The sequence below is a fragment of the Styela clava genome, chromosome 5, assembly GCF_964204865.1.
Source record: "Styela clava chromosome 5, kaStyClav1.hap1.2, whole genome shotgun sequence".
NCBI classification, from domain to species: Eukaryota; Metazoa; Chordata; class Ascidiacea; order Stolidobranchia; family Styelidae; genus Styela; species Styela clava.
The window spans coordinates 18,936,040-18,963,091 of record NC_135254.1 but is presented as its reverse complement, the minus strand read 5'-3'; the positions used below and the strand labels follow the sequence as shown (position 1 = coordinate 18,963,091).

At 33.8% G+C, this 27,052-nt stretch overlaps 2 protein-coding genes across 3 annotated transcripts; both read right to left on the bottom strand.

Moving 5' to 3' along the window:
* Positions 1–270: 270 nt before the first annotated feature.
* Positions 271–4,913, bottom strand: LOC120344337 (uncharacterized). Its single transcript, XM_039413504.2, has 3 exons — positions 2,428–4,913; positions 1,552–1,762; positions 271–1,290 (listed from the first exon to the last, which is right to left on the bottom strand). The coding sequence occupies exons 1-3, from the start codon at positions 3,282–3,284 to the stop codon at positions 499–501; spliced, it is 1,860 nt and encodes a 619-aa protein (XP_039269438.2). The 5' UTR covers positions 3,285–4,913; the 3' UTR covers positions 271–498.
* A 2,831-nt stretch (positions 4,914–7,744) lies between these two features.
* LOC120344342 (retinoic acid receptor RXR-alpha-B-like) lies at positions 7,745–26,781 on the bottom strand. Of its 2 annotated transcripts, none has more exons than XM_039413511.2 (9): positions 26,532–26,781; positions 25,900–26,115; positions 24,999–25,071; positions 24,144–24,410; positions 21,615–21,764; positions 15,009–15,160; positions 12,770–12,899; positions 11,395–11,619; positions 7,745–10,601 (listed from the first exon to the last, which is right to left on the bottom strand). In XM_039413511.2, exons 1-9 carry the CDS (start codon positions 26,655–26,657, stop codon positions 10,270–10,272), a joined length of 1,671 nt encoding a protein of 556 aa, XP_039269445.1. In that variant the 5' UTR covers positions 26,658–26,781; the 3' UTR covers positions 7,745–10,269. The 2 variants fall into 2 exon arrangements, with proteins under 2 accessions (XP_039269445.1, XP_039269447.1); XM_039413513.2 differs by having other exon boundaries at positions 21,624–21,764; positions 26,532–26,780.
* Positions 26,782–27,052: the final 271 nt, after the last annotated feature.

Here is a 27,052-nt window from a genome sequence, read left to right as displayed (position 1 = left end):
AAGTAATATTTTTAGGATACCAAGCCAGGATAGTTAGGCGACCTCGACATTAAGACACACTATCTAATCCACTTAGCAATCATATACACAACGCGACATATCTCAAACCAAGGCCCAAAAATTAATGAATAAACAATTTTATTAGTTGTATGACATCATTATAACATTACTTTATAACAATTATTGTAAATGGCAACAATTCAACAAAACATATAATATCTGTACTATAAATATATACTCAGGACAAAAATTAAAGTTACAACATTCATATAAATAATTGGATAAATAGGGTATGGTTTAATATAACGTACAATTGTAATAATAAGTGCAAAATACATGAAATTTAATCGGCGCTAATTAGAATAAATACATATGGAAAATGAGCACAATTCAATGAAATATTTTCTTTTTAGTTGTAAGCTATGTACAGCATTAGAAACATTAAACAGAATCATGGAAATAGATATAATCATTGAAGTTTAAATTGTGAGAACTTGCCTAGAGTGTGTCGTCTTCGCATGGCTCCCAAAACACGTCGCAATATACATGGGAACAATGATGTTGTTTTGATATTTTATTCATAGAAAGTTCAAATGGACATACCCAGCTCTCTAAGCTTTTTGTGGGGGATTGGCCTTGCCAGAACACGTCGCTTCTTTTGGGGCTTAAAACACCAAAATACGCAAAACTGGAAAGATGGTTTCTTTTAGCCGCGCAAAGTGAAGTAAACATGTCTAATATAACTTTCGCACTTAATCTCCTTTCGCGGAAAGTGAAGTGCTCTAATGGCAAATTAAACGTATATGCGTCGCTTGGTTCGAATAAATCTGTTTGCTTGTTGTCGAAATCCAGAAATTGAGATAGGGTTTGTTTTGCCTGGCTTTCGGTAAAGCCACATTGATTGATTTCCAATGTTTTCAAGAATTGGCAAGAATTTTTCAACAAGGCTAAGAATTTAGAGAAGGAATTTGCGTTTGCGCTAAGCAGGGCTTCGTTGTCAAATCTCATAGTATGGATATTGTTGCAAACCATGCGAGGATAGTTCTGTTGTTGTTCGAGATGGCATCCATCTTTGTTTCTTATCGAATTCTTATTCCAATGGAGGATCCAATCTAAGGTTTGTTCTGATAAGCTATCATAGGAAAATTCGAGATACTGCATGTTTGGATTGAGGAATGCAGTTAAGGCTTGATTGGTACTCGTAAAATCGGAGAACAAAACTATTCCCTCCAATCTCATTTTGCTCAGGTCTTTCCAATGCTGCAAAATGTCATCCCTTAGTCGAATACACTGAAAATATAATTGAAAGAATTGTTGAGATATTCAACAAAACATCGGAGTACTAAAAAATGAGTTATTGCGGCCTGTGTAGCTTGGATAGAGATATAAAATAAATATCACGGAAAATGTTACGATAAACTTAATGAAATTCAGGAACGTAACAGCCATTTTACATTCAAATCATGTTAATTGATTTGTATCCCAATTTAAAACAAAAAATTTGACAAAAGTTTCCAACATTATGGAGTTTTACTTTCGATATTAAAATACCTCTTGTGTTGTAAGTTCGGTCCTTTGCGTCGCTCGTCGCCAGAGATGCGCAAATTTAAAGGACTGCAGACCAGTTAAAGTTCGAAAAACGTGCGATGCAGTAAAGATGGATCTGGGATCTTTCATTCGTAATTCCAAAGATTGTACTTTGTGGGGCATCCTCAAACTTCGAATGATTTCGCACAATTTATACAAATCTACATCTTCAGATCTGGAAGCAAAATGACATTAGATGAGTGATGTCAACTTAGGAATTTGAAAAAATTGATAATTCAGATGTCAGATTGACTAAAACTTGCAATTCTTTTTAGGTTTGTTTTTGTAAGGTTCAGGTCTATTTTAACATGAATAAGAGATTTTAAATCTAACCGGACTATTTTAGAATTTGAGCTTTATATCAGAATTCAGAGTTACATATAAAATAATCTCAGCTCAAGTATTTAGTCTTGTGTTCGTGCATAAAAGAGGAACCTGCGTTCAAATTCGTTACTAACTGACAGTTTGCAATTTGTTTGATATAATATAGAACTGAATAATTTTTTTGTTGTACAGAAAACAATGGCTCGATGTTTACCAATTATCAATAAAATAGCCTGATACATTAGCTCCGGTAGCTCAAACACGGTTATTTTAATATACGCCCGAGCCTAAGAAGATCCACCAGACATGAGTGTAATGCACAAGTGTATCAGAATGAGTAGGCATTTCGTAAAGGAGTAAGTAGTTATGAAAATTTCACAATAATCATGTACCATCTGTCGCTGATTGTAATTAAAGAGTTAGGCAGGTGGGTTTGTTAAAATATGCGAAAAAATTATTAAATTAGTGATAACTGCTACTCTGCTACTTTATTACTATGAAGTAATATAGAATTACCGTATTGATGAAATTTCAATGTCAAATCCTTTTGACGACGAATTCCGAAGAACGAATAGTAGAACATCTACTACCCAGTCTTGAATGGAGCCCATCAATACAATATCCATATTAATAACTGGTCGTTTAGAATCACGAGGTGTCTTTTTATATGTTGTGTTAGTCGTATTTCTCTTGCATTTGAAGCATCTTTGATTGGGTTCAAAAATTCTACTATTTGTTGTTTCAGATTTAATAATAGAGCTTATTGCAGCCAAGGCTGTTCTCGTTCCACTCCAATTACCATGTTCGGAACGTAAGTTGAGGGTTTTTGGAGGACAAGGCCATTTTTCGCTATTAGCACACACGTCACTTTGTAATTCACCAGATCCCATAATATCCGACCAGCAAACAAATGATTCTACTATATGCACAAGTACTGTTTGTCGACCCCGTAAGGATAATGTTCTACTCGAAACGCCGTCATCTTGAAAAAAATATTGGGGCAATAATTGTTTATCTCCCCAACTGGATAAAATACAATGAATCAGCGCTTTGATAATCTTCACAGACCGTTGTCTTCGGCCTAAATTGTTTACATCTCCGTTTGTAACGCGACTTTTAGTTCTCGCGGATTCTTCGACCTCTCCCTTGCTTCCGTTGATTGGAAATACGTTATACCCTCTATCTAGGTATATCAGAAGCAGTCGTACGACTCTAAGAAGCAGACTTCTAGGCAAACAAGCGTTGACAATAAAATCTCTCACGATTTGTTGCATAGATACTTCCTCTTCAATGTCTATAAGACAATCAAAAATTCTTTTTGTAGCGCATTGAATACTTGATGAAAATAATTTTTCTGGAAATTTATTCCTCATGACTAGAATTTTCTAGATCTGTATCCGAATTGAAATAAAAACATGCAAGTATTTATATTAAAAATATAACTCAGGCTACGCCTTTCTACCTAGGTTCACATGACAACAAGCGATACGAATAGTAGTTGAAAAAGAACCATAGCGATTAGCAAAGCTGAGTATGCCGATAACTCGTGTGAATAACAGTCGCTTAATTGTAACAACAACTTGGACATATATACATGTGTAATATTACAAGCCATATTATTCAAGTTAATCAATAACGATAACTATTTCCGATACATAGAACATTATAAGTAAACAGTGTAACGAAACCAAAGGATTGATCATAGCAATGTGCACCTAACTACAGTCCATTATTCCTACCTTAGTAATATTGGATACGTATGCATGTACTGACCGGATACGGTACCAATTTCTAAATTTCACTTTGCAACGTTTCTTCTAACTAACCTCAGACTTCCCCAGATGAGCAATTTACAATATGACCTTTGCACCTTAGTGTAACTAAGGAGGTGTCGTTTTACAAGAAAATATTTCATCCATTCGCAAAGGTAGGTATATTATATATAAGTTGGCAAGAGCGAGCTGCACACTTAACCAGATATGATTTTGTACAGATATTTTCTTCGCCATAGTTGAAAGTCCGAATTGATTTAGACAGATGAAACGTTACAAACATTCGCCTTTTAGTGTGCGAAAAGAAAATTAAAAAAGAAAATATTCGGCAATATTTAATGTTGTCAGTCCATGTAGCAGGCTATATTGTGTTCAATCACTTGACATGATACTCTCCATTTCCGTAGCAACACTCAGGAAGACACTGCAAACAGCTTGGTATGCGCGCCGGCAACTAACAGTCACCGACGATTCTCTCACCGACGATAAATTTATATACAGCTATGTACTCAAGCGTTAACTTGCAGCAATTCTGTCATCATCTTTCTGCTTTCGAATTATGACTCTGAACAATTCCACATAATAGTATTTATGATGTCTTGGCAACCCATATTGTAATATATATTGCATAAGGACAATATGATCGTTCGTGCGCTAGACTTGACTCGAATCAAAGTGACTAAGCCGAGCCGACCTGTGTGTGAATCAATTGTGCATTCGAGCGCAAAGGATTATATCGACGAAGGTAAAGCGGTATTGGTAACAGCTGGTAATAAATTGGCTGGTGAAGTGTTGGCCACGGCAACGAACGTGTAGACTTTGTTGGTCAAAATTAACGATTTGACAAAACAGAATTGACGCTAATTCCAAATCCCTGAGAGGCTAACGATTGTGAGTAAAAAATGAACTCCAAGGAAAATGCTGGATCAAGCAACCAGGTGAATACCTATATTTTACAATACAAAATTGATCACAGAAATTTCCAAATCAATTGCCCAAGTAGTTTAAGAGCTCAGTCTTCATATGTGCAACAAAAATCGATCCAATACCGACTTATAATAATCACACTATTTCTGAATCTTAATAATGTACTACCTTGTATAACATATGAAAAAACATAAACTGAATTCTATACTAGAAATCTAGCTGTAAGTAACCGAAGTACCTAGATATCTACAAACTCACTAGGTCGCTATTATTAGTTTGTTTATTGACACTTTACTGCTACTTCTCTTTGCAAACACACGTATGAATATAATTCATTGCTCGACGTGCGAGCCAGTGGTTGCGCGATATTCAACACCCCCCAGGCTACATAGCACGCTACAACCTATTTTCAAAGAATGCGCGAATCCACACAGATTTGGTTACAATGTGTGAACTAAAAGGACTGAGCGAAGACTCTGAATACTCATAATACGCTGATCAATGAATGGCTCTTGCCGACAGGCCATAAAACATATTTTGCGAGACCTGAGCTAGATATCCTTCTGTATTATTCATCGCCGATATGTCGACAAACTCGCGAGACAATACTCGCCTGTTGGTGGGTGGGACCTTGTTTAATCATCCGTGTCTCGCGTGTGTAAGGTGTTAAAATAAAAATTTCAGAAATTTCGACAGATATGGTAAATATGGCGCTGCGAAATACCACATACACAACAATAGCTAGAATCTGAAAAATTAATTGAAAACCATATCAATCACACACGCCAGCGTCAAAAAACATGTTAACAGTATGTGGTTGGAGTTTACTGCTTTATAGCTGACATACTTGTCTGTGTGGTAGCTCTGATCATTGTATGTGATTTCTCACATGCAGCATGTAAAGAAAGTGTATGGGAGAGGTGATCGATTCACTAAGGTATCTCCCTGAGAGATTAAGTACGTTGTATAAATAAAATCCCTAATTTATTCCACATTTCAAGACATTGTTATTTGTAATCACACAACATATACCCATATCCGTAAAATGCTCAAAAATGTTTGTAAATGGTAACATACCGGTACCAATCGAAATTTTAGTATGTTCAATTGGTTTGTATCAATTTTCGTCTGGATTATTCGCAAATTTGAACCAGTTCGATACATATCCAGACTTTATTGCGTGATCTCGATTTATTCAACAGTGCCGATTACAGATTTAACGAAAAATCGGTTCCATTACATTTGAACCCACGTACATTTGAACCCACGACAATTGCACCTACATACTATTGCGCCTATGGAAATTGTTTTTAAGGATATTTGAACCCATACTAACCCTAATCCGTGGATTTGAGCACCCGCATATAGATTGAACCCGCGGATATACGGGTGCAAATGTATGGGTTTAAATGTAAGGTCACCACGAAAAATATATTTGAGATTGAGAAAAATGAAAACATATGCGTCAAAACATTTCAAACAAATTTACAAGTATAAAATAGAACGCTTGTGTGATGCTTTTTATTAGTTTTCAATCGACCGCGAAGAGAAATTTTCCCACAGTTTCTAGTGCCGTCCTCTACTGTAAACCTAATCCCTTGAAATATGAATTCAAACTGTCAGCATATGCGCCAAATTTGAAGTTACAATAAATTACACGAGAACAATAAGTTTCAAGCCATTGCAACAATTCACATTTTTTTCACCAAACATTTTTTTCTGAATATTAGCACGAGTCGATCAAATTTTTGTAAAAGTGGTTGTTACATAATAAAAACTTTGTTTAAATTATTTCACCAAAAATGTACTTCTCTGACCTCTGCCAATTCAAGTTTGTTTAAAAAAGGTACCATATGTATGCTGTATTTTCAAATTGAAAAGATACTTCGTCGTCAAAATATCTTAAGAAGGTTTTGAAGGACGTAAAGAGTAAGATAAAAATTTTTGACACCGAATTCTGAAGATTGACTTCAATTCTGATCTATCAGACAAAGTCTTAAAGGAACCTCCTGAAGTATGTGCACCAAGATGGCGCACAATCTGAACCTCCTGAAGTATGTGCACCAAGATGGCGCACAATCTGAACTCATGTTTCGTGCCAGCCTTTCTACTGAGATTGAATCCGGTTATTGGGGTGATTATCCGGTGATTAGTTACCCCCAATAGGATAATTTAACACCCTTCATTCAGACGTTCACTATTTTATCAATTTCATTAATTTTTCGTTTGACTTCACAGAAACAGTGCCACCCTTCTTATTGAGATTAAATCTGGACATTGTTCTTGTGTTCATGGATTCTTATGTTCTTGATGTTGTTATTAAACTTGATAAATTGTGTGCTGACAATTTTATTTTGTGAAAGGGGTATTGAGCTTATTGCAATTTAAATTGGGGGTGCCGATATTAAAAAGTTTGCGAACCACTGATTTATAACCATATCAGTGAAGACAGTTGGACAGCATCAATCGATCCATCAGTATTTCGTTCGGTATTTGGGATACGAATCAATTGAAAACAAAAACACCAGTTTTTAAGATTCGTTTTTCTGTCAATTTGATTATGGATTTGTAAATACCTAAACAAATAAACGTTACAGATCTATAGACATGGATGCTTCCCCGTTTTTTTCGCAGTAAGCAAAATACGACTCAACGTCGCGGAGGCTAGAAAAAATCTCGTACGGTAATACAAATAATTAAAAGGGCAGGCAGCACAGGTAACTGGAAAGCTACGCATAAACCAAGACTACGCCAAATCGACATCGATTGATCCCATTTGCTGAGGTTAGTCGTCCACACGACGACAATGGCGCATTTGTCGATCAGCTTTTGAGTTACTAAATTTTTGTTCAATCAGAACGAGAACTAAGGTGGAGTAATAATTATCGCTGCTATGCCGAGTACCCTCTGTACATCGGCGAGTCGAGTTGACTTACCGTAAGTAAGCTGACGGACCGCATATCAAAATCTTAGTGTTTGGTGCAGGCGACACATTCGGGCTAAATATTGGGATATTGTGTAATAACACTGACCAACGTCATTACGCTCTGGATGTTCGCAGTGTCCGCACCCACAATCTCATGCCCTCTTGATTCAAATACAACACAACAGTCCACAGCAAAGAGGTAAACTCGTCACACTTAGATTCGATATTTAATTTCAAACTTCAATAGTGAAACATAAGTTACATAACAAAAACTTGCTAAAATTTTTTTGTACAAATGAGATCGTCTGAGATGGAAAACGATCAAAAGCTAAAGTAAAAAGTTAGACCCCATATCAATCAACTTTTTTTTAATAACGTTCGTTTTAAGCAAATTAAAAAATGGACAACAAGTGACATAAACATTTCTTGGACAACAATGGTATAAGATAAAAACAAAGTCCTCTCGCAGATGGAATTTTTTCAAATCAAAATGCTATCTCAAAATAATAGAAAACAAATGAGAAACGACATACATTATTATTATAAACAGAAGATTAAATTGAAATTTAAAATTTTTATAGTTTTTTTTTAAAACGCTCTAATCAAACTCTATTCAAGTATGGCTTTGAATTTTTTTACAGGGATTACCCATCAGAAAAAAAAAACCTAATAATGATTCTCAAATACCTATAAACGTATGAGAAAACAATTTTTTTCGATGTAACCACATGCTTCCATGATTTTATTGCACAAATTACAATTTAATTATGGATGAAAAATTACGATTTGATTACCCCAAAAGTGTTCATAATTTGATAGATAATTATATATGATAGTAATGCCATTAACATTAAAAGAAATGACTGGAAACATAGTTTTAAAAGAAAAGGTTCATGTTTTCAAAAATATAAGCTGTGATGATCAAATAAGAACCAGCGGTGAGAGAGGAAACATATCTTTCTGTAACTTCTTTCAATTTTCAAGCCGTAATGTTTTAATGACAAATAAAATTGTATGATAATTAATAAATCACAATTACAGAATGCACGTTGACCAAGAATTATCTAATTCAATGGAAAGGCCTTATTTTAACATGTTTATATCACAGATCCTCGACCAAAACATAACATGCTACACATGATTCTCATGGATAAAATTCTTCAAATCTTTGAAGTCCACCAACAACAAAAAGGCAAGATTTCGAAATCTTTTTTATGAGGATGAAAAAAGTTTGATGTATTGCTTGTCCAAGATTATTTATGACAGATTCATAGACAAAGAATGACAATATAGAATCGATTCATAATTTTTAAAAAATTGGATCAGCCACATATTGTTCAAATGCACTTCTTATTTTAATGCATTTTGTTGCAAAATTGACATACTACACTTAAATCACTTTCAAAAAATGTTGTCCACTCAAATTCCAACCTGCATTTTTTTACAAAGATCAATAACCTACCAGTATATATTTTGGTAATTCACATATTTTCTGAATTTTTTTTAGACAAAAATCCTGAAAATATATTATCTTTTTCATTTGCGACAAACTTGTTGAAACCTTAGTTCAAATAAGAAAATCAATATATTTGTAGTCGATATGTTTGAGCGTGGATGATATAGTGTAAAACATTTCTCTTTTTATTAGGGTTGTAACGTAAGGAGATAGAGTTACAATCATCCTGCTGGTTATGCTTGTTAAAAAGATAAAACTAATTACAAAATCAGAGAAGCAAACCCATTCCCAAAGAACCGATACTACGACTGACTATTCAATGAAGTCGAAGTCAAGTTTTACTTAAAAGAATGTCATATGCTGAAAAAACTCGCGAAAGGGATTTTTAAAGAATTACAATCATGAAAGTACACTCATAACTAGCATTTGGACGCTGTGGGCCATTCGCTAGGCCTAGACTAGATTAATTCTAGTAGTAAATTATTGAATTTAAACAAAAGTTATTTATAATCATGTGCAGATCAACTTGTTTATTCTATTCAAGCAAGACTTGTAGGGTAGAGTTGATTTATCGTAGTTTTGTACTTAGTCAAAATGTAATAAATTTTAAGGACGAATTCGTTTGCATCTGTTTCAAAATCTCAATATTTGCTTATTATCCGTATCTCTACCATAACTGGGCCCTACGCAATACATTTTGTTCTGTAAAACCTCAACAAAATAAGCTTTTCAATGCCATGAATCAATTACTTTTTTTAGGCTTTGTTGATCATGATGCAAAATTTCATTGTAGCCTGTAGGTATGGTTTAATGAAAATCATGCATCGATAGGATGGATAATTTTGAAATATTTCTGATCTATTTGTAATGTCATTGACAGCAAAGTTGGAATTTCTTCATGTATGATTCTAAAGTAAGGACTGAGGACGATATTTTTGAGGTATAACAAAAAACAATTTCTACATATTCGCACATAAAAATAAAATTGTAATTAAATTGAAACTCTCAATGGTACAAATGGAAATTACAGACCTGCAATGGTATCAAGATTATTTCACTTGCAAGTAGTGTAAAATATCCTTATTGAATTCTTATGTTTTCATGAAAATAATATTCACGACGACTTTGACTGCGATAACCAGCGTTCATCAATTATCAAAACACTGAATTAAGCAATTGTCTCATGACAACAGGTTAATGGCAAAACATCGTTTCACTCTCAAAATGGCTCGGTTTCATTATTATAAAACTGCAGTCATCGATAACCTTCAATACTTTCAAGTGTTTGCGCTTGATAGGTTATTGGGTGACAATGTCATATTACCATTCACTCCATCTCCTTGCTGAGCTGGGTACTGGGTAGGTGTTGGTGACTCAACTAGCATGTCCATGAGAAATTTATCAATGGGCGTATCCCCAATCAGCTTGAAGAAGAACAGATGTTCAAGGCACTTCAGGCCAATGGAACGTAGTGCTGGGAGTCGCAAAAGAAGTTTTGCAAAACGTCCAGGCTGTTCAGGATATTTTGAACGACAATATGCCTCCAGGGATGCATACACCTTCTCACGTAACGATTCAATATGCGAGGAATCGGAAAGATTTTTCACATCTGCAAAAAATTAAAATGAATGAATAAAAATGAAATCCACAAGAAATTATCAATGTTATCTCGCATATCATCTACTATAAAGTCAATATCATAAAAATAATCCCCCTTTGATTACTATTTAGAAAATACAAGGCAAAAAATTGACTCCTGTTTAAAATTACTGTCTCTGTTATTTAGGTCGTTCAAAATTGCAGTTTTATTTGGCATGCTAAAATGACACGCAATAAGAACATTTAAAAATACTTGAAATGGTTTTTTGCTTCCATATACACTACCTACCACCAAAAATTGTAAAATTGATGCAATTATACATGCGAAAACACAACATTAAAATACTGTTTGGTTTAATAGTTGTGGATTAAACATAAATCTTTTTGTTTTAAATGTGTTTTAAGATAGATGAAAAAAGCGGAATTGGAGGTTGACAATTACTGATTTAAGCCACTGATTCTCAACCATTATTCTCCTGTGGCCCATTTTCAGTGTCGAAAGAAATCTTAGGCCCATACAACCTTTAATAAAAACTTCGGTAATCATAAAGATGCTTTTTTTTATATATATGAACAATACGGTAAACGTGTCAGGGACCAAACTGATCCTTGTGTCTATTTATCAACTTGTTAAATTTACATTAGCAGATAAAGTATAATTTTCAACCATACATTTTCATTGGGATATACTGTAGGCCCAATGAAAACTTGAACCCTCAAAAATCCCCTAGCCCACAGACCATGTTGAATCACACTGCTCCTACTGTCAATAAATTTTTATTTGAGCTGTAAACCTATCTTGCCTGGATTAAAAAGAACGATCGCACGAAGGCATCCCAATTCTGTTTTATCCATCATCATGTCTCGCATCTTCGACACGAGTTCTGTAAGTACTCTGTCAAAGATCGGACCAACTCCTGCCTGATGGGCACTATGTCGATGGACGTGAAGTCCGCTTGCCAATAGTATGCTGTCTTTTACTTTGATTGATCGGTGGCTGAATGATGCGATGAGAAGTTCGTTCCAACCTAGTGATAACAATTTTAAAATCATACTGATGAATGTAAATAGATAAAAATAAAGAATGAAAATTACAAATTTGTATAGTGCATTTTAATTTCAGAATTTATGCATGGCGTTTATTTTATATATTTTTTCAAAACACTTCCATGCCTTCACTCTGGACAGGAGCGGACATCCTCTGATATTTAAGAAGAAATGACTTTTCATAGACCGGAATCGTTATTTAATTGAGTGAAGTATTTACTTGATTTCACTCAATAACAACGCTTCCTTGTCTTCACTCTGAACAAGGCCCTGTACATGCGGCCACTGATATGTAAAGAGATAATTTCGGAAGACTGGAATTGTTAATTATTGGAAATAATTTTCAGTCGAGTGAAATATGTACTATATTGCACTTGGCGGATTTTCCACTTCCATTCTCCACTATAATTAATAAGGCTGTATGTCAGTTGTACTTTGGGTAGGAAGTTTTGAAATCATGCTCAAATTTCACAATAATGATACATAGAGTTCCCAATGAGATATGATTTATTCATATTTACATCACCAGAGAAAAAGTTAAAAAGACAGATTAAACATATATGGCCATGACTTATCGTCTATTTACAAGTTTAGATTGATGGACTAATAGGCAAGGCCATGAAGCTGGATTAGAAAATTGGATGCTAGATCCAAAGCCATTGATGTTTTTTACTATGACAGCTCTCATAAAATATCATCAACTCAGCAAAGTTTTGCAGCAGTGGAGCTCAAAACCATGATATAAGGGGCTCAAATTCTAAAATTAAATTTCATTATTATTAGGATTATTAGGCTGGAAAGGACAGATTTTGATATTTTTTTTATCAAGTATTAGAAAATTATAAATATGAAAGAATAATTAGATAGGTGGAGTTAGATTGGTTGAAGTCACTAAAATTTCTGTTAATTCCCATTCCATTTATTATGACAAGCTTCAAACCAGCTCCAACGAAACGCCACAGCTCCATGGTTTTCATTCACCAGTCCTGCTTATATGGCAGAGGCATATCTGATCAGTAGATATACTAACACCAACCAACCACATGGAGGGTGATAAGAAGTCCAATAATATTTCAACATGTAATTATAGTGTCCACAAGTTTCAGACTATGGCCTATAAAAGTTACTTACCAGCACGAAGCAAGATGACTTGATCATCAAGTGGTAGAGTAGGAAAGTGAGGAATTCTTTTAGCCCACTCCACAAGAGTAAATAATTGACGATCTGCAGCTTTACAGATGTTTGAGACAGGATCCGCTTGCTAACGAGAAAAATATATTATGATCAATATTTTAATCCATATAATAAACAAGCAGATGGAACCATATGACTTGGAATAATTGTGGTTATTTATAGATTATAATAATTGAAATCAAGCGAACAAAATCTATTCAAACTATTCAAAAAATTGTTTGCATAATCTTCTAATACCGGTAAGCAGCTAGTTGTTCTCAGCATAAAACATTCGTGACTCCAATGTTTTTGTGACTATTATGTACTACTATATTATCTGTGACTATATGCTGAAACAATTTGATATTATAACCAACTTTGACCAATGCAAATTATTGACTAACAACCAATTGTGGGAGCAGCGGCCTGCCTAGTGGTCACAGATCAAATCCCATGCCCTCCATCTCACTCAGGGTGTAATGAGTTGGGTAGGCAATGCTGTAAGCAAAAGGCATATACAATGTGTAATATAAAAAATACTTATGCTCTCAGTCAATGCTTCATGACCACGCTTATAGGGTCATTTTTGAGTACAAATTCTTTTTCCGAGAACTTTAGTTATTATGAAGGATACTACCAACTTAAATGAGTTCCTGACAATATTACCCAGAAATGCTCCCAGTCTTGCATTAACCAGCATTTATAAGTGTGAATTAAAACTTCACTATGCTCTAAGTAGCTTTTGTCATTTTACTGGCTGCCCGTAACTCTGCTCAGAGTTGAGTCTCTTTAACTCATGAGTAAAATACCATGCTTTGAGCAAATAGTCATAAAAAAGTCAAGGATTGTACTTTTAAAATTCATTTGAAGTTGTTGTAAGGTAAACTTGCTATGTCATTCTCAATTACTGGCTCTATTTAGATGTCCTAGTATGCTTGAAATAAAATTAAAACTTTTGTTGTTTACCATAGAAAAGAATCTCCAATCAAATAACAAAACATTCAAAAATTTGATTAGAAAAAGGCTAATTGATCCTAGTTACATATTAGACTTAGCGAACTTTACAGTATTTTATTTTATACGATGCCTATGGCTTTAACTTCGAATAAAGCTCTGTATATCATATATTCACTGATGAAATGTAAGAACCTAGATACTACTATCTGGTTGAGGTGGTGTCAGGTGGGCATGTAATTTAATTAAACACAAGACATATTACTTGCTATGTCAACGAATCTAAGTCTCTAATCTCTCAACCACTAAGACATCGTGTCTATGAATTACCAAATTTCCTAAATCTCATTATGATTCGATGGATTGTCCAAAAATAAATGTCAAGACGTAACAAACTATTGAGTCAAAGGAAATCTAGCACCTCATTTTCCCAATTACCTTCAATTTCAAATTTTATTTTAACTAAATTATTTGGACATTGGTGGTTTTAATCAGAATTTCTCTAAGACAGACTAAATTGAATCAAGATTGATTTAATGAACAAAGATTTTACAGCCACAGGATTTAATTCCAGTTAACCAGATTAGACAAAAGTGAACGAAACAAATTAGATGAAAACGTTCACTATTGTTGTATATTTTTGTACCAATAGTAAGGCTATTCTAAATATATTTTATAACAATCTTTCCCAACTGGGAAGAAAATCTTCACCAGGATAGAATTTTCTTTATGGACACTCTATATTATTGTGAAACAGCTTTAAGCACAACTACTAAAACTGTACAAAAGCCGGAATGTGTAAAGAATGAAGAGAGTTTCAAAATAGGCAAAGGGAGGAATGTATCCAAAATGGTTTGAAACTAATGTCTTAAGAATTCAATATAATGAAAAACAGATGATGAATATTCAAAGTTTATTATTTTGAGATTAAAATTACTTTTTTCTTTTTTACATATACCTCCACTGGATTCCGATTTGGCAAAGAAAGCTGATGGACTTTTATGGACACAGTTAATTCTTAACTCGGACATAGTGGGCCCACTCGAGAACAAAAACAAACACACATTTATTCAGATTAACATCACTGAATTATTCGTCATTGTTAACGCAAGCGTACTGCTTCTATGATCCTACGTATTTTCTCGAAATCGTTAGATTTATGTTTCGCACTAGTTTTAATAATTGTGTTAACAATCAAAAGTTCACCCAGTTCGGGAAGACCGGACTCAGTATATGACTTTACCTCTTGTGCTTGAGCGAAATCCACAACTTGTTCCATTTTAGGTTCGGACACAATTTCTGCCTCCAAAATTTTGTCGACTGGCATTTCATCATTAGGATTTGCATTTTCATTTCCTTCGGATTCTTTGTTTTTTTGCCTTTCCTCTTGTACGGCTAATGAATAAAAATATTGATTAAATAAAGTATTAAAACAAAAATATAGCACGATAATATACAAAAGCTATTCTTAGTGTAAGGTCAGGGAATGCATGTATGCATATTATGTGAATTTTCTGAAAAATCTCTAAAAAAAAAAATATCAAAGGATTGTTCTCTCTTTATATATATCTCAGTATAGCTTGATTCAATAGCTGAAAACATTTTTATTCAAAATGTATTATTCTTCATCAGCCTACTTGTAACCGCATATTTATTGATCAGGTTTTAAAAAGATATGATTTAATATTCCTGATTATTTTGATAGTGCAAAATTGCAACCATAACAAATTATCTGTATACTGCATTAAACATATATCTGTGTTGTTAATTATATCAGCACTAAGAAGAAACCCTTTTACATTACATTACGTCCAGCAAAATATAGGTTTTAATTATCGGCAATGTTTCATCTCTTGAGTGAAAAACAAACAATAGAGATAAACGAAGATGTCAAAAAGAGAAATTTGCAGAATGAAAACTCAGCAAAGAAATTGCAAATTTGAACGTAGTCATTTATTATTCATGCTTCAAGTCGGCTGTGAATAGCACTTTATAAACAATTCGAGTTGCTGCTGATTATTTTTTAATTTTGATATCCTAAAGTGAGAAAACGTTTAGAAATAAATGGATTTTTCACAATGCTTCAGAAAAATTGAGAAATAAAAAACTATTTTCATTACTATTTCTAGTGCATTTGTCTTTTCTTTGGTTCAGCTTAAGTTGTTTGTTATTGTTCATGTTATAAAAGGTCTTCATAAACTCTGTTACAATTTCAAAAGTTTGTTATGAAGTCAGTTCTCAATATATCGCACCGAGTCTATTTGAGTTTTTTCAACATCATTTAATACGCTTTTATATGCCCATCATTTGATGCACAAAGCACATCAAAGTTGTTTTTATCTAATTCAAAACAGGACTATATGAAGACCCTGTACATATACATATATTATATATATAGTGGGCTTTTCACTGGACTAACCAAAATCTAACCTCCCGATTGAAAACATGAATAAAATAAATAATATGCCAAATTTATCACTATGCTTTCCTTCACTTTCCTATTTAAAATTTACATATTGTTATTAACAGAAAACCTAAAGAATTTCAAATCAAATAATCATAGCTTAAGAATATAAAATGGAAAGTTTCCAAATTATAAATTGTGAATCACTGTGGGTGGTCAGTATCTGAATAACAAGGCCACCAAGTATCTTGACAACTTTTGATAACACACATTTGCAAAACAATGCATTCTATTTCCATAATGAGAGAAAGAACACCTTGGTATTGGTGAACTATGCAATTAAAAGAAAAGGTATCATTATTGTAATTGATGTATTCACAATTATGACAGAAGTATTGTATACGCAGTAATGCAGAGCACACAGAAAAACAACTACTGTGTAAGAATTAACATTGTGTCAAAACCGACTAATAAAATATTTTAAGATCAAATGTTAAAAAAGTACCTCGCTGTAATCTTGAGTAAAATTGGGTTAGTGCAGGGTGTGCAACAGGCGGCCCGCGGGCCACAACCCGGCCCTCCAAGCCATTCAAGTGCGGCCCTTTGCAATGCAAATTGCATGCAAATTTTTTTTTCCTCATTAAGCATTAACTCCGAATCCGAAAGTTTGTTTAAAAAGCACACACCATGGGTGAAAATCTATAAATTTTTTTTTTCCTGTCCCCCTGTTATTAAATATTCTGCCGTCTTGCACGGTGCCTTATTAATCACTGTAAGGCTAAAGGCTGAAAAAACTATTTTTTTTTTCTGGGCCCAGCTAGATGCGAAAGTTGGTTATATGGCTGGGGTTCACTCTATTCAACTCTATGCAATGCCATTGGAATAGTTTTAGCTGTACAAACAATCATATTTTGTTACTTATGCATTTTTTTTTTCAAAAAACTATCATCGAACATTCCATATGTAATATATTATATATAAATAGCCCAGTTTGATTTATTATTAATATTCCGCAACAGCATTACGTGATGCAAGGAGAATTGGAACCAAAACTGTGTAAATTATTGTCAGACAGATGCTGCCAAAGATAACATCTTATCAATGTCTAAAAACATGTTACAAGTGACAAGATAAAATACCATCACACCTTGCCATGACTTCACCCATTAGATGTCAAATTTTCATTTTTTTATGTGACACATTTATACACATTTGAGAGTTAATTAGCATCACAATCCAAGAATGAATGAATTTTGTAATAATCTACAACATGGTTTTCATTATTATTAATAAGAGGACTATGGAAGCATGTGACATAACATATGTTTGCTGAAATATAATTACAAAGAAAACCACAATATGAAAACACCCATGGGAAATTACCTCTAAGCATAGAATAATGCATCGATATACACAATTGCAGCGAAGATTATTACTTCAAACGTGTAATTTGAATTTATAGAAATATCCATGCAAACTTAGATAAAAAAATAATTAACAATTGCAATCATGACATTTTGATACATATTTATTATTCCAAGTTTTTTTTCAGATATTCTAGTCTTGACAGCTTCGAAGGCATGGCAACACGAAAAATATGTATAAAATTATAAAAGATATAAATAGTTCAATTAGCCCATACCCAATATGTTGTTGTATACTTAGTTCACTAACCAGGAAGGCCTACATAATTGGGATAAGATGGAAGGCTGGACAATAGCATAACCTAGATATGGCCAACCTTTTTTAATCTTATTAATGAGTGGGTTAAAAAAAATGTTATCGCATAAAAGAAGACTGTGGGTCATAGATGCCTGCATGAATAAGAAATTTGCTGATACATCTTTTCGTAAGTCATAATATGATCCATGGTTGGTATTGTGTAGTTTTGAGCTGTACACATGCAGAACTTATATCACAACTGAGGTGATTGCTGATACTCGTTTTAACAAAATTCATGTGGGAAACCACAGATTTGCATGCATATGAAATACCGTTGATAACAGTAACACTATAAATTTGTTTCAATGGTTTTGGAAGGGAAGAGGGACAAGCAAATATCTCTTTATACAGGATTAAGCTGTTTGTTTATCACGTCGAACAACAATTTAGCAATATCTAAAGAAGTTGTACTTCATGAAACCGATTATTTAAAATTCAACTTTTCTTAGTAAAAACAAAAATTGAAAACTGAAGCGTGTGTCAAAAATCTGTTTACTGAGTAATCAGCTATTCGAAGTACGGCAAAGTGAAGCAAGTTTCCTGCAATTTCGCTAAACGCAATACAGCAGTTATACCAAATCTAAAATCCAAATGAATAACAATACTACATCACCACAAGCCTTAATAAAAACTTCTGTAGGGACTTTGTGATCAGCAAGTCAAAACAATTGTCTCTCCTCAGAAAGCTATTAATAAACGCATATTCTCGCATATAAGCCGCCCCCCTAAGAACAGGCCCGTAAGACGGGGAATATATAAAAATTCGCATATAAGCCGACTCTATAAATCATAACACACCATATGAGTTGTGACAGTTCGAGTTAGAATAATTTCATTTCGTTTGAGTGTGATCAGAGTTATATGTGTATAAGATATTTTAGTGCATCAGAGTTTTGCACGTATAAGCAGACCCTTAGTTTGGCCCCTTTTTTCTACTTTTAATCTTGGCTTATATACTAGGATATACAGTAACAGTACTTCCTATAATATTTTTTATAATACACCCGTTTGATGTCTTTCGATCTGAACAAAGGCCCTGAAAAGCACCCCTATTATGTAAGGAGTTAATATTTTTAGAAGGAGCAGAATCTTCCCAGTTCGAAATTGCCCACCCAATTTATTACACTCGGGATGAAGTGGGCGGCATGGGATTTCAATGTAATCTGTGGTACCAACATGGTTGAATTAAACACTTTGAATGCTAGGCTATCAGGACCAAAAGTTTATTAAATTTACATAGTTTCTTTTAATTACATGGGCCCCAATGTCGCACATACAAAAACGAATGTAAAAAAAATGCTACCAATTCCATTCAGCTTTTACCAAAACCTGGCTTCACACTGTCTGGTATAAATTGTGTTGCGTACTTTTATTAAATTAGTATTAATAAAATTATAAATTGACAATATCGAACATGATGGCAAAATATATTTAAATCACTTCATATATATCTTCTCATCAGAGTATTATGGTATGCAATGTGATGATTTGAAAACAGCCATAAATTTTAAGGAATGCAGACTACATGCTCCTTCAAATATTCTAAGAACTCAATTTGTTTACGAGTATGATGTTTACGTTTAGCTCTGCTTGACATAACCGACTGCTAATGACTCTTACATGGTTAAAAAGGTTCAACAATGCCCTGAAGGAATTTTTTGCACTGAGCTGCAAAATTATAAATTATGATTGCAAATTCAGTAGAAGAATCATGTTCTCAATCTTTGAAAGCTGGATTAAAAATTAAAAAAACTTTTTCTATGATCCACACCTCGCCGACACTAAAATTAAATGAGTACAAAGTCGAACAACGCTTAATATTATGGTATTTTGAAAATCCCAAATTTAACCTGATGTTTATTATTGTTATATGCCTATGTTCAGAAAAAAATAACAATTTTTTCACTATTTACTATTTATTTACCCAAAAAATATAATTCTTCTGCATTACATTTGTTGTATAGAATAAGAAACCTAATTATAGGAATTTTATAATTCTGAAATATTTGGGCAGAAATTTTTTTTTTATATATTTTATATTAGCATGAAAAAAACAGAATTTATGAAGATTAGAAAGGTAAACTAACCAGTTTCAAGGCATTATCGGCCTTAATAAATAACAACATGTTCCATGTTGAGAGTCATTAGCTCACTGGATATGAAAAATTTTGCAGCAAATAAATTAAAAAAAATGGAAATCTTCAATTTATCTGTAAACATTATGATAAATCACAAATTCTAAAAATGAAATCGAATGGCCTCAAAAGAGCAAGACAATACAGAATTACAGAAGGTCGCTAGAACAGAGAAAGACTCTTATCCTCCTAGCTCAGTATTGCTTGCGCAATTTAGTCAACATAGGATGATGAGCTTTGAATACAAACATTTCAACTGATAAGACAACTAGATATCCTTAATAATACCAGTGCAATACTGTATATTCTAAATAACTAGATATCCTTAATAATACCAGTGCAATACCGTATATTCTAAATCGGAAAGTGAAAAAAAAACGAGTATGTGATAAAGTGTTAGATTAGCCTACACTATGATAGCATTGTAGGTTATGACATCCCGGGTTTAAATCAGATGCCAACCACCTTAAGCAGAAGATGAAATAAACTGGATATGTGAATTCTGAATCGGAAAGATTCTTGCTTTTTCAAAATAAAAGCACTTTTTACAGATCAGTATTTGCTTGCGCCGAGCCTTGCTCAGATCGAAAGGCATTGTATTAAGAAGTAAGTAAGTATTTTTGTGACATAATTATGTTACTTATAATTGATTTACAAATATTTATATACTTCACTGTCATAGAACCAACTTTCAGTTAGCTGATATATCAGATGCAACAACCCACATATTACAATACATGATTCAAACGAGTGTGTGACACATATGTTTATTCAATGAAACAATAGACCGCAAAAATGAATTTTCTTGTGTAGGCTAGTGAAATAGCTAAGCTAGTGTAATTGAGGTCACAATATGGCAACATTACAAACACACACAATATCCAAGATGCTCTGAACCAAACACGATATTGTTCAAAATATTTTACAATTCTATAATTCACTGTTCTGACTTCCAGCAAGCCCCAAAGTACCATAAAACCCAACTTTCATTTTATCTGAGCTGTCCCTCTAATTAATTAATTAACAGCATCTCCGGCCTTCTGATTATGGATCTAAGGAACTGCCTCAAATCAAAACTAAAACACAGAGGATGTAGGCCTACTTCAGATACCATCTAGATTAGTGGTTCTTATTAACGTTTAGCTGGGGCAACGTAAATTGTAACAAGAGAACAACAACACATAGTTATCAGGTCACGTTCTTGGTTTTAAACAGTTCACACCTCAAAATCTCGAGTTTTTCAGACAAACTTGCAACCACCACATTCATTGTGGTGTAAACTTAGATACCAATACTCTGTGTCGAAATAGCCTTCATTTCCGATATCATAGCGTCTGGGGCAGGTGACTTCTTAGCAAAAAAACTTGTGCGGCTGGTAAGGGGAAAGACTAATAAGGCAAAAATTGCAAGTTTGGAAATCAGAAAGCTAAAACTATTTCATGGAACTTTCGTTGACCCTTGGAACAGCTACACCAAGCCCCAGGGGTTCGATCAAACACATGTTAGGAAATACTGATTTAGATTTATTTACAAGGTGACAAAAACAACCCATTACGAATAACTTAAAATGAGACAGTATTTCCTACACCTTTCTCACCTTCTCTCTTCATTCCCATTGATAGACATTTTTGATATCTGCAATATTGGCATCGATTTCTCTGCCTCTTGTCGATCACACAGTCTTTGTTGTCTCGACATGTATATGTCAGATCTTTCCGAACTGTTCTCTTGAAAAAACCTGCAAGAATAAATAGGTGATAATTTGGTCATACCAATTCCTAATTTCCTGGACAAACGTTCAATTTCACATTGATCAGGTGATGCAGTGCAAATGATAAGGAGGTCACAATGCTAACGGCAAAACTCATTCTACCATTCCCTTTACAAGAAAACTCCTCGTTTTTCCTAGTTTCATTGCTTGATAAGATTATTTGACAGGGTGTTTTCACTTGTTGAGCATGAATTGTTTAAACATACTTGAATTTGGAATCTATCGAACAAAACAAAACCATAAATATCACTGGAATTATAAACAGGGGGCCATGACTGCTAAGAGTCTCTGGAAGGGGGCCAATGCGCCATAAAAGGCTGAAAACCACTCGGTTGAAACATTATACACACATGTTGGGTTCAAACCACATGTCATAACCCCCCACCCAGGGTCTAATAAAATGGGTGAGCAATGCTGCATCAGAAAGATTGTGGTCTATACATATCAGAAGTTGCTTGTATAGAGCTTTGTTCAGAGCCTAGCTTGAAAATGTTATCAATTGATATGACAAGGATGATTTTTAATTACTCTGGTTAATTTTTAATTAATCCAATTTGAAATTCTACATGTCTGTTCATATATAATAAATGTATATTTTTACTAAAAATTTGACCTATTTAACTCTTTATTGGATAATTTTGAATGAAAGCAAATGATATCGTTATCATAATTCCTAAAAATATTTTCAAATATTCAAATAAAGTCTTTGAAATTAGAACAGAAATTTGCAAAATATATGAATGTAAGGCTAAGAATTTTTCATTTAGCACAAAAATGAAACTAAAAGCTTATAAATATTTTAAAAACAGTTGTGAAAATCAGCAGAAATATCAAACATATTTTCCATCGCCCACATTTTGACATTTCATGGTACATCAATAATTGGTTTACTATAAGACATGACCTACATGTCTACCATCAGAGCAATCAAATACACAAGGGAAAAAGAAGTTTGAAAAGCATGATCAAAACTTCTAATCAAGACAATTAACCAGACACTGTGTTCAGAGATAATTAAATTATGATAGCTGTATGGGTAACACATTCATCATTCATGTCACAAATTGGCAGTGGCAAAGCAGTCTGGAAAGACCAAAGTGGTAAACAAAGAATCATAAAAATGAATCTATTATTAGTTTTGATATAGTTGGGATTTTACAATTAAAGAATTGCCAGAAAGTTTTCAAGACCAAAAATGTTTAATTATCTTCAAATACCTGAAGTGATAGGAAATTTTAATAAAAATAATACAATGCTTATTTTGACTTTCCTACACTCCCTAATCCTACCGTTATATATATTTAGTATTTGTTTGTAAAAACTTTTAAGGCGAATATATTCCAATCGAAATATACCTGGATTCTCCATATCCATAATAACAAATATTTTCTTGGAATGCATTTCCTATATATATGCATGCCCAAAAATTTATCTTAAGAAAACAACAATCAGATTATGTGGTTCCTATTAATAAATTGAATAGCTTACTAGTACGTTTGTTGATTAGGAACACAGAAATTGATTACATAAAATGTTGATTATAAGAAAATGGAAAGAATTAGGGTGTTAAAAAACTATGATGATCGAAAACCTATCGAGGACAGTTTTCTAAAATAGAGGAAAGCCAGGCCATTTGAAACATATTCTGAAAAAAACATAACTTTACTGCAAAGCGTTCTAGTCCTTGATCCCTAAAACTTTTAGGTATAATCATACACAAATTCAAGTGTTAAATAAATTTCCTCCATTTTTGCAGATGAAGTTTATTGGTTCTGATTTTTTGGGTTAACTTTTGATGCTTTTTATAAATGTTCACATTATAAAAGCAATCATATCATGTTCCAACCAACATACATTCCATTCATAATATTCAGTTTATTTGAATCATAGGTTTTGAGAAAATGAAGCCTATCACCTACAGTTGTTGCGTAATATTATTGACAGAAAATACAAATGAAACATTCTATGTTTAGCAAAGCAAGAATTGTCTGTCTTGCATGATTGATGAAGTAGAAAATCACATTCCAAACATTTCACACATTCATTTAGATATGAATAAATGGAAAGAGAATTTGACAATATTATTACAAATGCAGTCATTTGTTTCTTCCTGCATAGCTCGTTGAGCAAGCAAAACACAAAATATCAGAAGAGAAAGTCACAAACCAGCAGCACTATAATTCTAGTCCAAAATGAGGTAGCTTCTTACATATCAGTGGCTGCTTGTACAGAGACTTGTTTGGAGTAAAAGGCATATGGATATGTCCCATAAAATTACAGCTAATTACAGCTGGCTAACCTGGAAAAAATGTCTCTTCTCTTCTTAATAAGTCATAATTAACTGACCTTTGCATCCTTCGCAGCTGTAAACACCGTAATGTTTTCCGGAGGCGCGGTCGCCACAAACAGCACAAATGTGTTTAGCCATTGCCATACTGGACATAGTAGAAAACATTCCTCCACTCTCAAGATTAGTTGCAGATTGGCTTCCATCGCTTGAAGAGAGTTGATTGTATTGTAATAGCTGGTTTCCCATTCCATCATTAGAAGATGACAATACAGGAGGAGATACAACCTCCTGTTTTATCGTAATATTTCCAGGCATCATCATATCTATAACACAAAAATACGTGTCTTCATTAAAAAATTAAAAAACAAATAAGTCTATAATTTTTTCTTAAATGATGAATTTATATGCATTTTGTTCCAAAGAATGCTTTGTACAAGAAGCCACAGCTAGATAAGAGCCTACGAAGATTCGAAAGTTGTTTGTCTACCCAATCTTTTCCCCCTTTGTGAGGTGGCAGGCATGGGATTTGAACCCAATAACGATCCGGTCTTACGCTAAAGTCTTGCACTTTAAGCAATAGGCCACCGGAAAAGCGATTTCTGGATATAATTAGCCTACCCTTCGTGATGGGGAATATAAAATCTTCATAGGATTCAGGGATGAGTAATGCCAAGATGGGTTATAAAATCAGAACAGAAAGATTCACAAACTTTTCAAACATACCATGTATTCAGCCTCTGTATGAAAATGAAATTTTAGTAAACACTAAATTTTGACAAGAAAAAACTTAATGATATAATGTCAATGTGCAGTTGACCAATAGTCCATTTGCACTTCTATCTCAATGTTAATTTTAGTTGATTATTTTATGCTAAGTTATGAATATTCACACAGTAGGCCTATTATCTCACCTGGCTGTGTTGAATGAGATCGAGAAATTGGTGTCTGTAAACCAGTTTCAGTACTACTGTCAGGTGTCTGATTCTAAAAAGCAATAAATGTAGTAAAATATTGTGAACACAAAATAAAACATATTTGTGAAGCATCTATACTGACAAGCATCAGAAAATAAGGTGTGTGAGAGCTCGCAGCCAATCGACTTTGATGTATGAAAACTTTTTTTGAGGGATGACTTTTGAAAGTTCAAAAAACAAAGCTATTATAATATCTGTAAAACGAGAGAGCAATGCTCAAATATAAGGACATAAAGGCCAAAACAAGTAGTATGTGTATGCAATCTGTCACAGCAGACTACTGGTAACACAGTCTTCATGACTTTGTCTGACCACCAGATAACAGCAAACGCGGTACCGGCACAACCAACAAGGTGCGAAAATTTTAATTTTGATGGCGCCATCGAACACAAAAAAATGAATCCCATAAAGCAGGGGTTCTCAACCTTTTTTCTGTTAAGTACCCCTCGAGTCACGAAACAATCAACGCGAACCCCTATGAAATCAGACACCAAACAAAGTTGTGATATATTGACTGACAATTTGCTGCAACAACAATTTATTCGACTGCCATCCAAGTACCCCTTGAAATCTTCTCGTGAACCCCTGGGGGTTCGCGAACCCCTGCCATAGAGCCCACAGAAATATTAAAATAGATAAAAGTAAAAGCCTTCTAGCAACAAATACAATGATCCAGTAAAAAAAAGAAGCAATTTTTTCTCAACAAGAAGAAGAAACTAACAAGAACAACATATAACATAATAACAAAACTTTGTACACTTTGTGTCAAATAAGCACAGTTATATTAAAGTCGGAAAGAGTTTGCAGAGCCAATCATATTTGATAAAATCATACTCACATTTCCCGGGGAAAACATGTAATTATGTGGTAACCCTGATGACATGGAGCCAGCATTCCTCGATTGGTCTCCACTGGACGTTGCTGTGAGTCCAGGATGGTGCATGGACTGATGTCCAACAAGTAGACCGGGTGGTAACTGACCCGCTTGGAAATCTCTTAGGTTCATGAGTGGGTTCTGAGCATGTGCCAGACGAACAGGATCGGGCATAAAAATCTAGAGAAGTGCGAAAGGCTTGTTATAAACAAGACTGTAATTGTAGGCATGAGAATGAGATACATTTACCTTATACAGCCTAAATCAATTATCGTACGTGAGAGATGCCCTGTCAATCAGTTCAAAATGGATCAAATATTTGTAAGCAATAAAAATTACCAAAGTTGTATAGTGATTAGTGAATATAGTGAATTTATGAATAATTTCATTTAAAAGATTTGATTCTGCGGAATTGGCATTTTGTGGTATGACTGTTTCAGATTTATGCTTGTAATTTCATCTATCGTAGTTTAATAACAGTGTAAATTACTTCCAGCCCTCGCTAATGAAAGCATTTGAAGACCATGAAAACTTGCAGATCTGAAGTAGGAAACTACTACTGAGAAAGTTAGTAAACAAAATATTTCATAACTTACAGGAGTCCCTGAAGTCGTAAATCCAGCTCCATACGGTCTCACAGAGATTCCTTCCGGCAAGCTAACTCCGATTGGAAACTGTCCAGAATGCATTGGCATTCCTTGCGATCCGGGTTGTTGAGACATTTTAAATGTTTGCGCTCCACTTTATAACTACACAATATATATCACACCAAAAACCTGCCTACATTTCATTGCTACACAAAAGGGAATGGAAAAGTTGGAAGTCACTGGAAATAATAACAAAAAGGATCAGAGATAATGAAAATTACATACATTAATTAATGGTACAAACTGCTTGAGGCTTCAAGCCAGGAGTAGGAATGGACATATGGCCCAATTTAACATTTGAATGATTCTTTTTGTAGGAGCTAATGGACTGCCATATGAATAAAAGGTTTAATTAATTATTGAAACAGCTACTCAAGTTGTGTACTGTCAATCAAATGCAGTGAAGCAATAGGCTTTTTTTCCAAAATCCCAAATCAAGTGTTTAATTATATTTCCAATAAATATGAAAC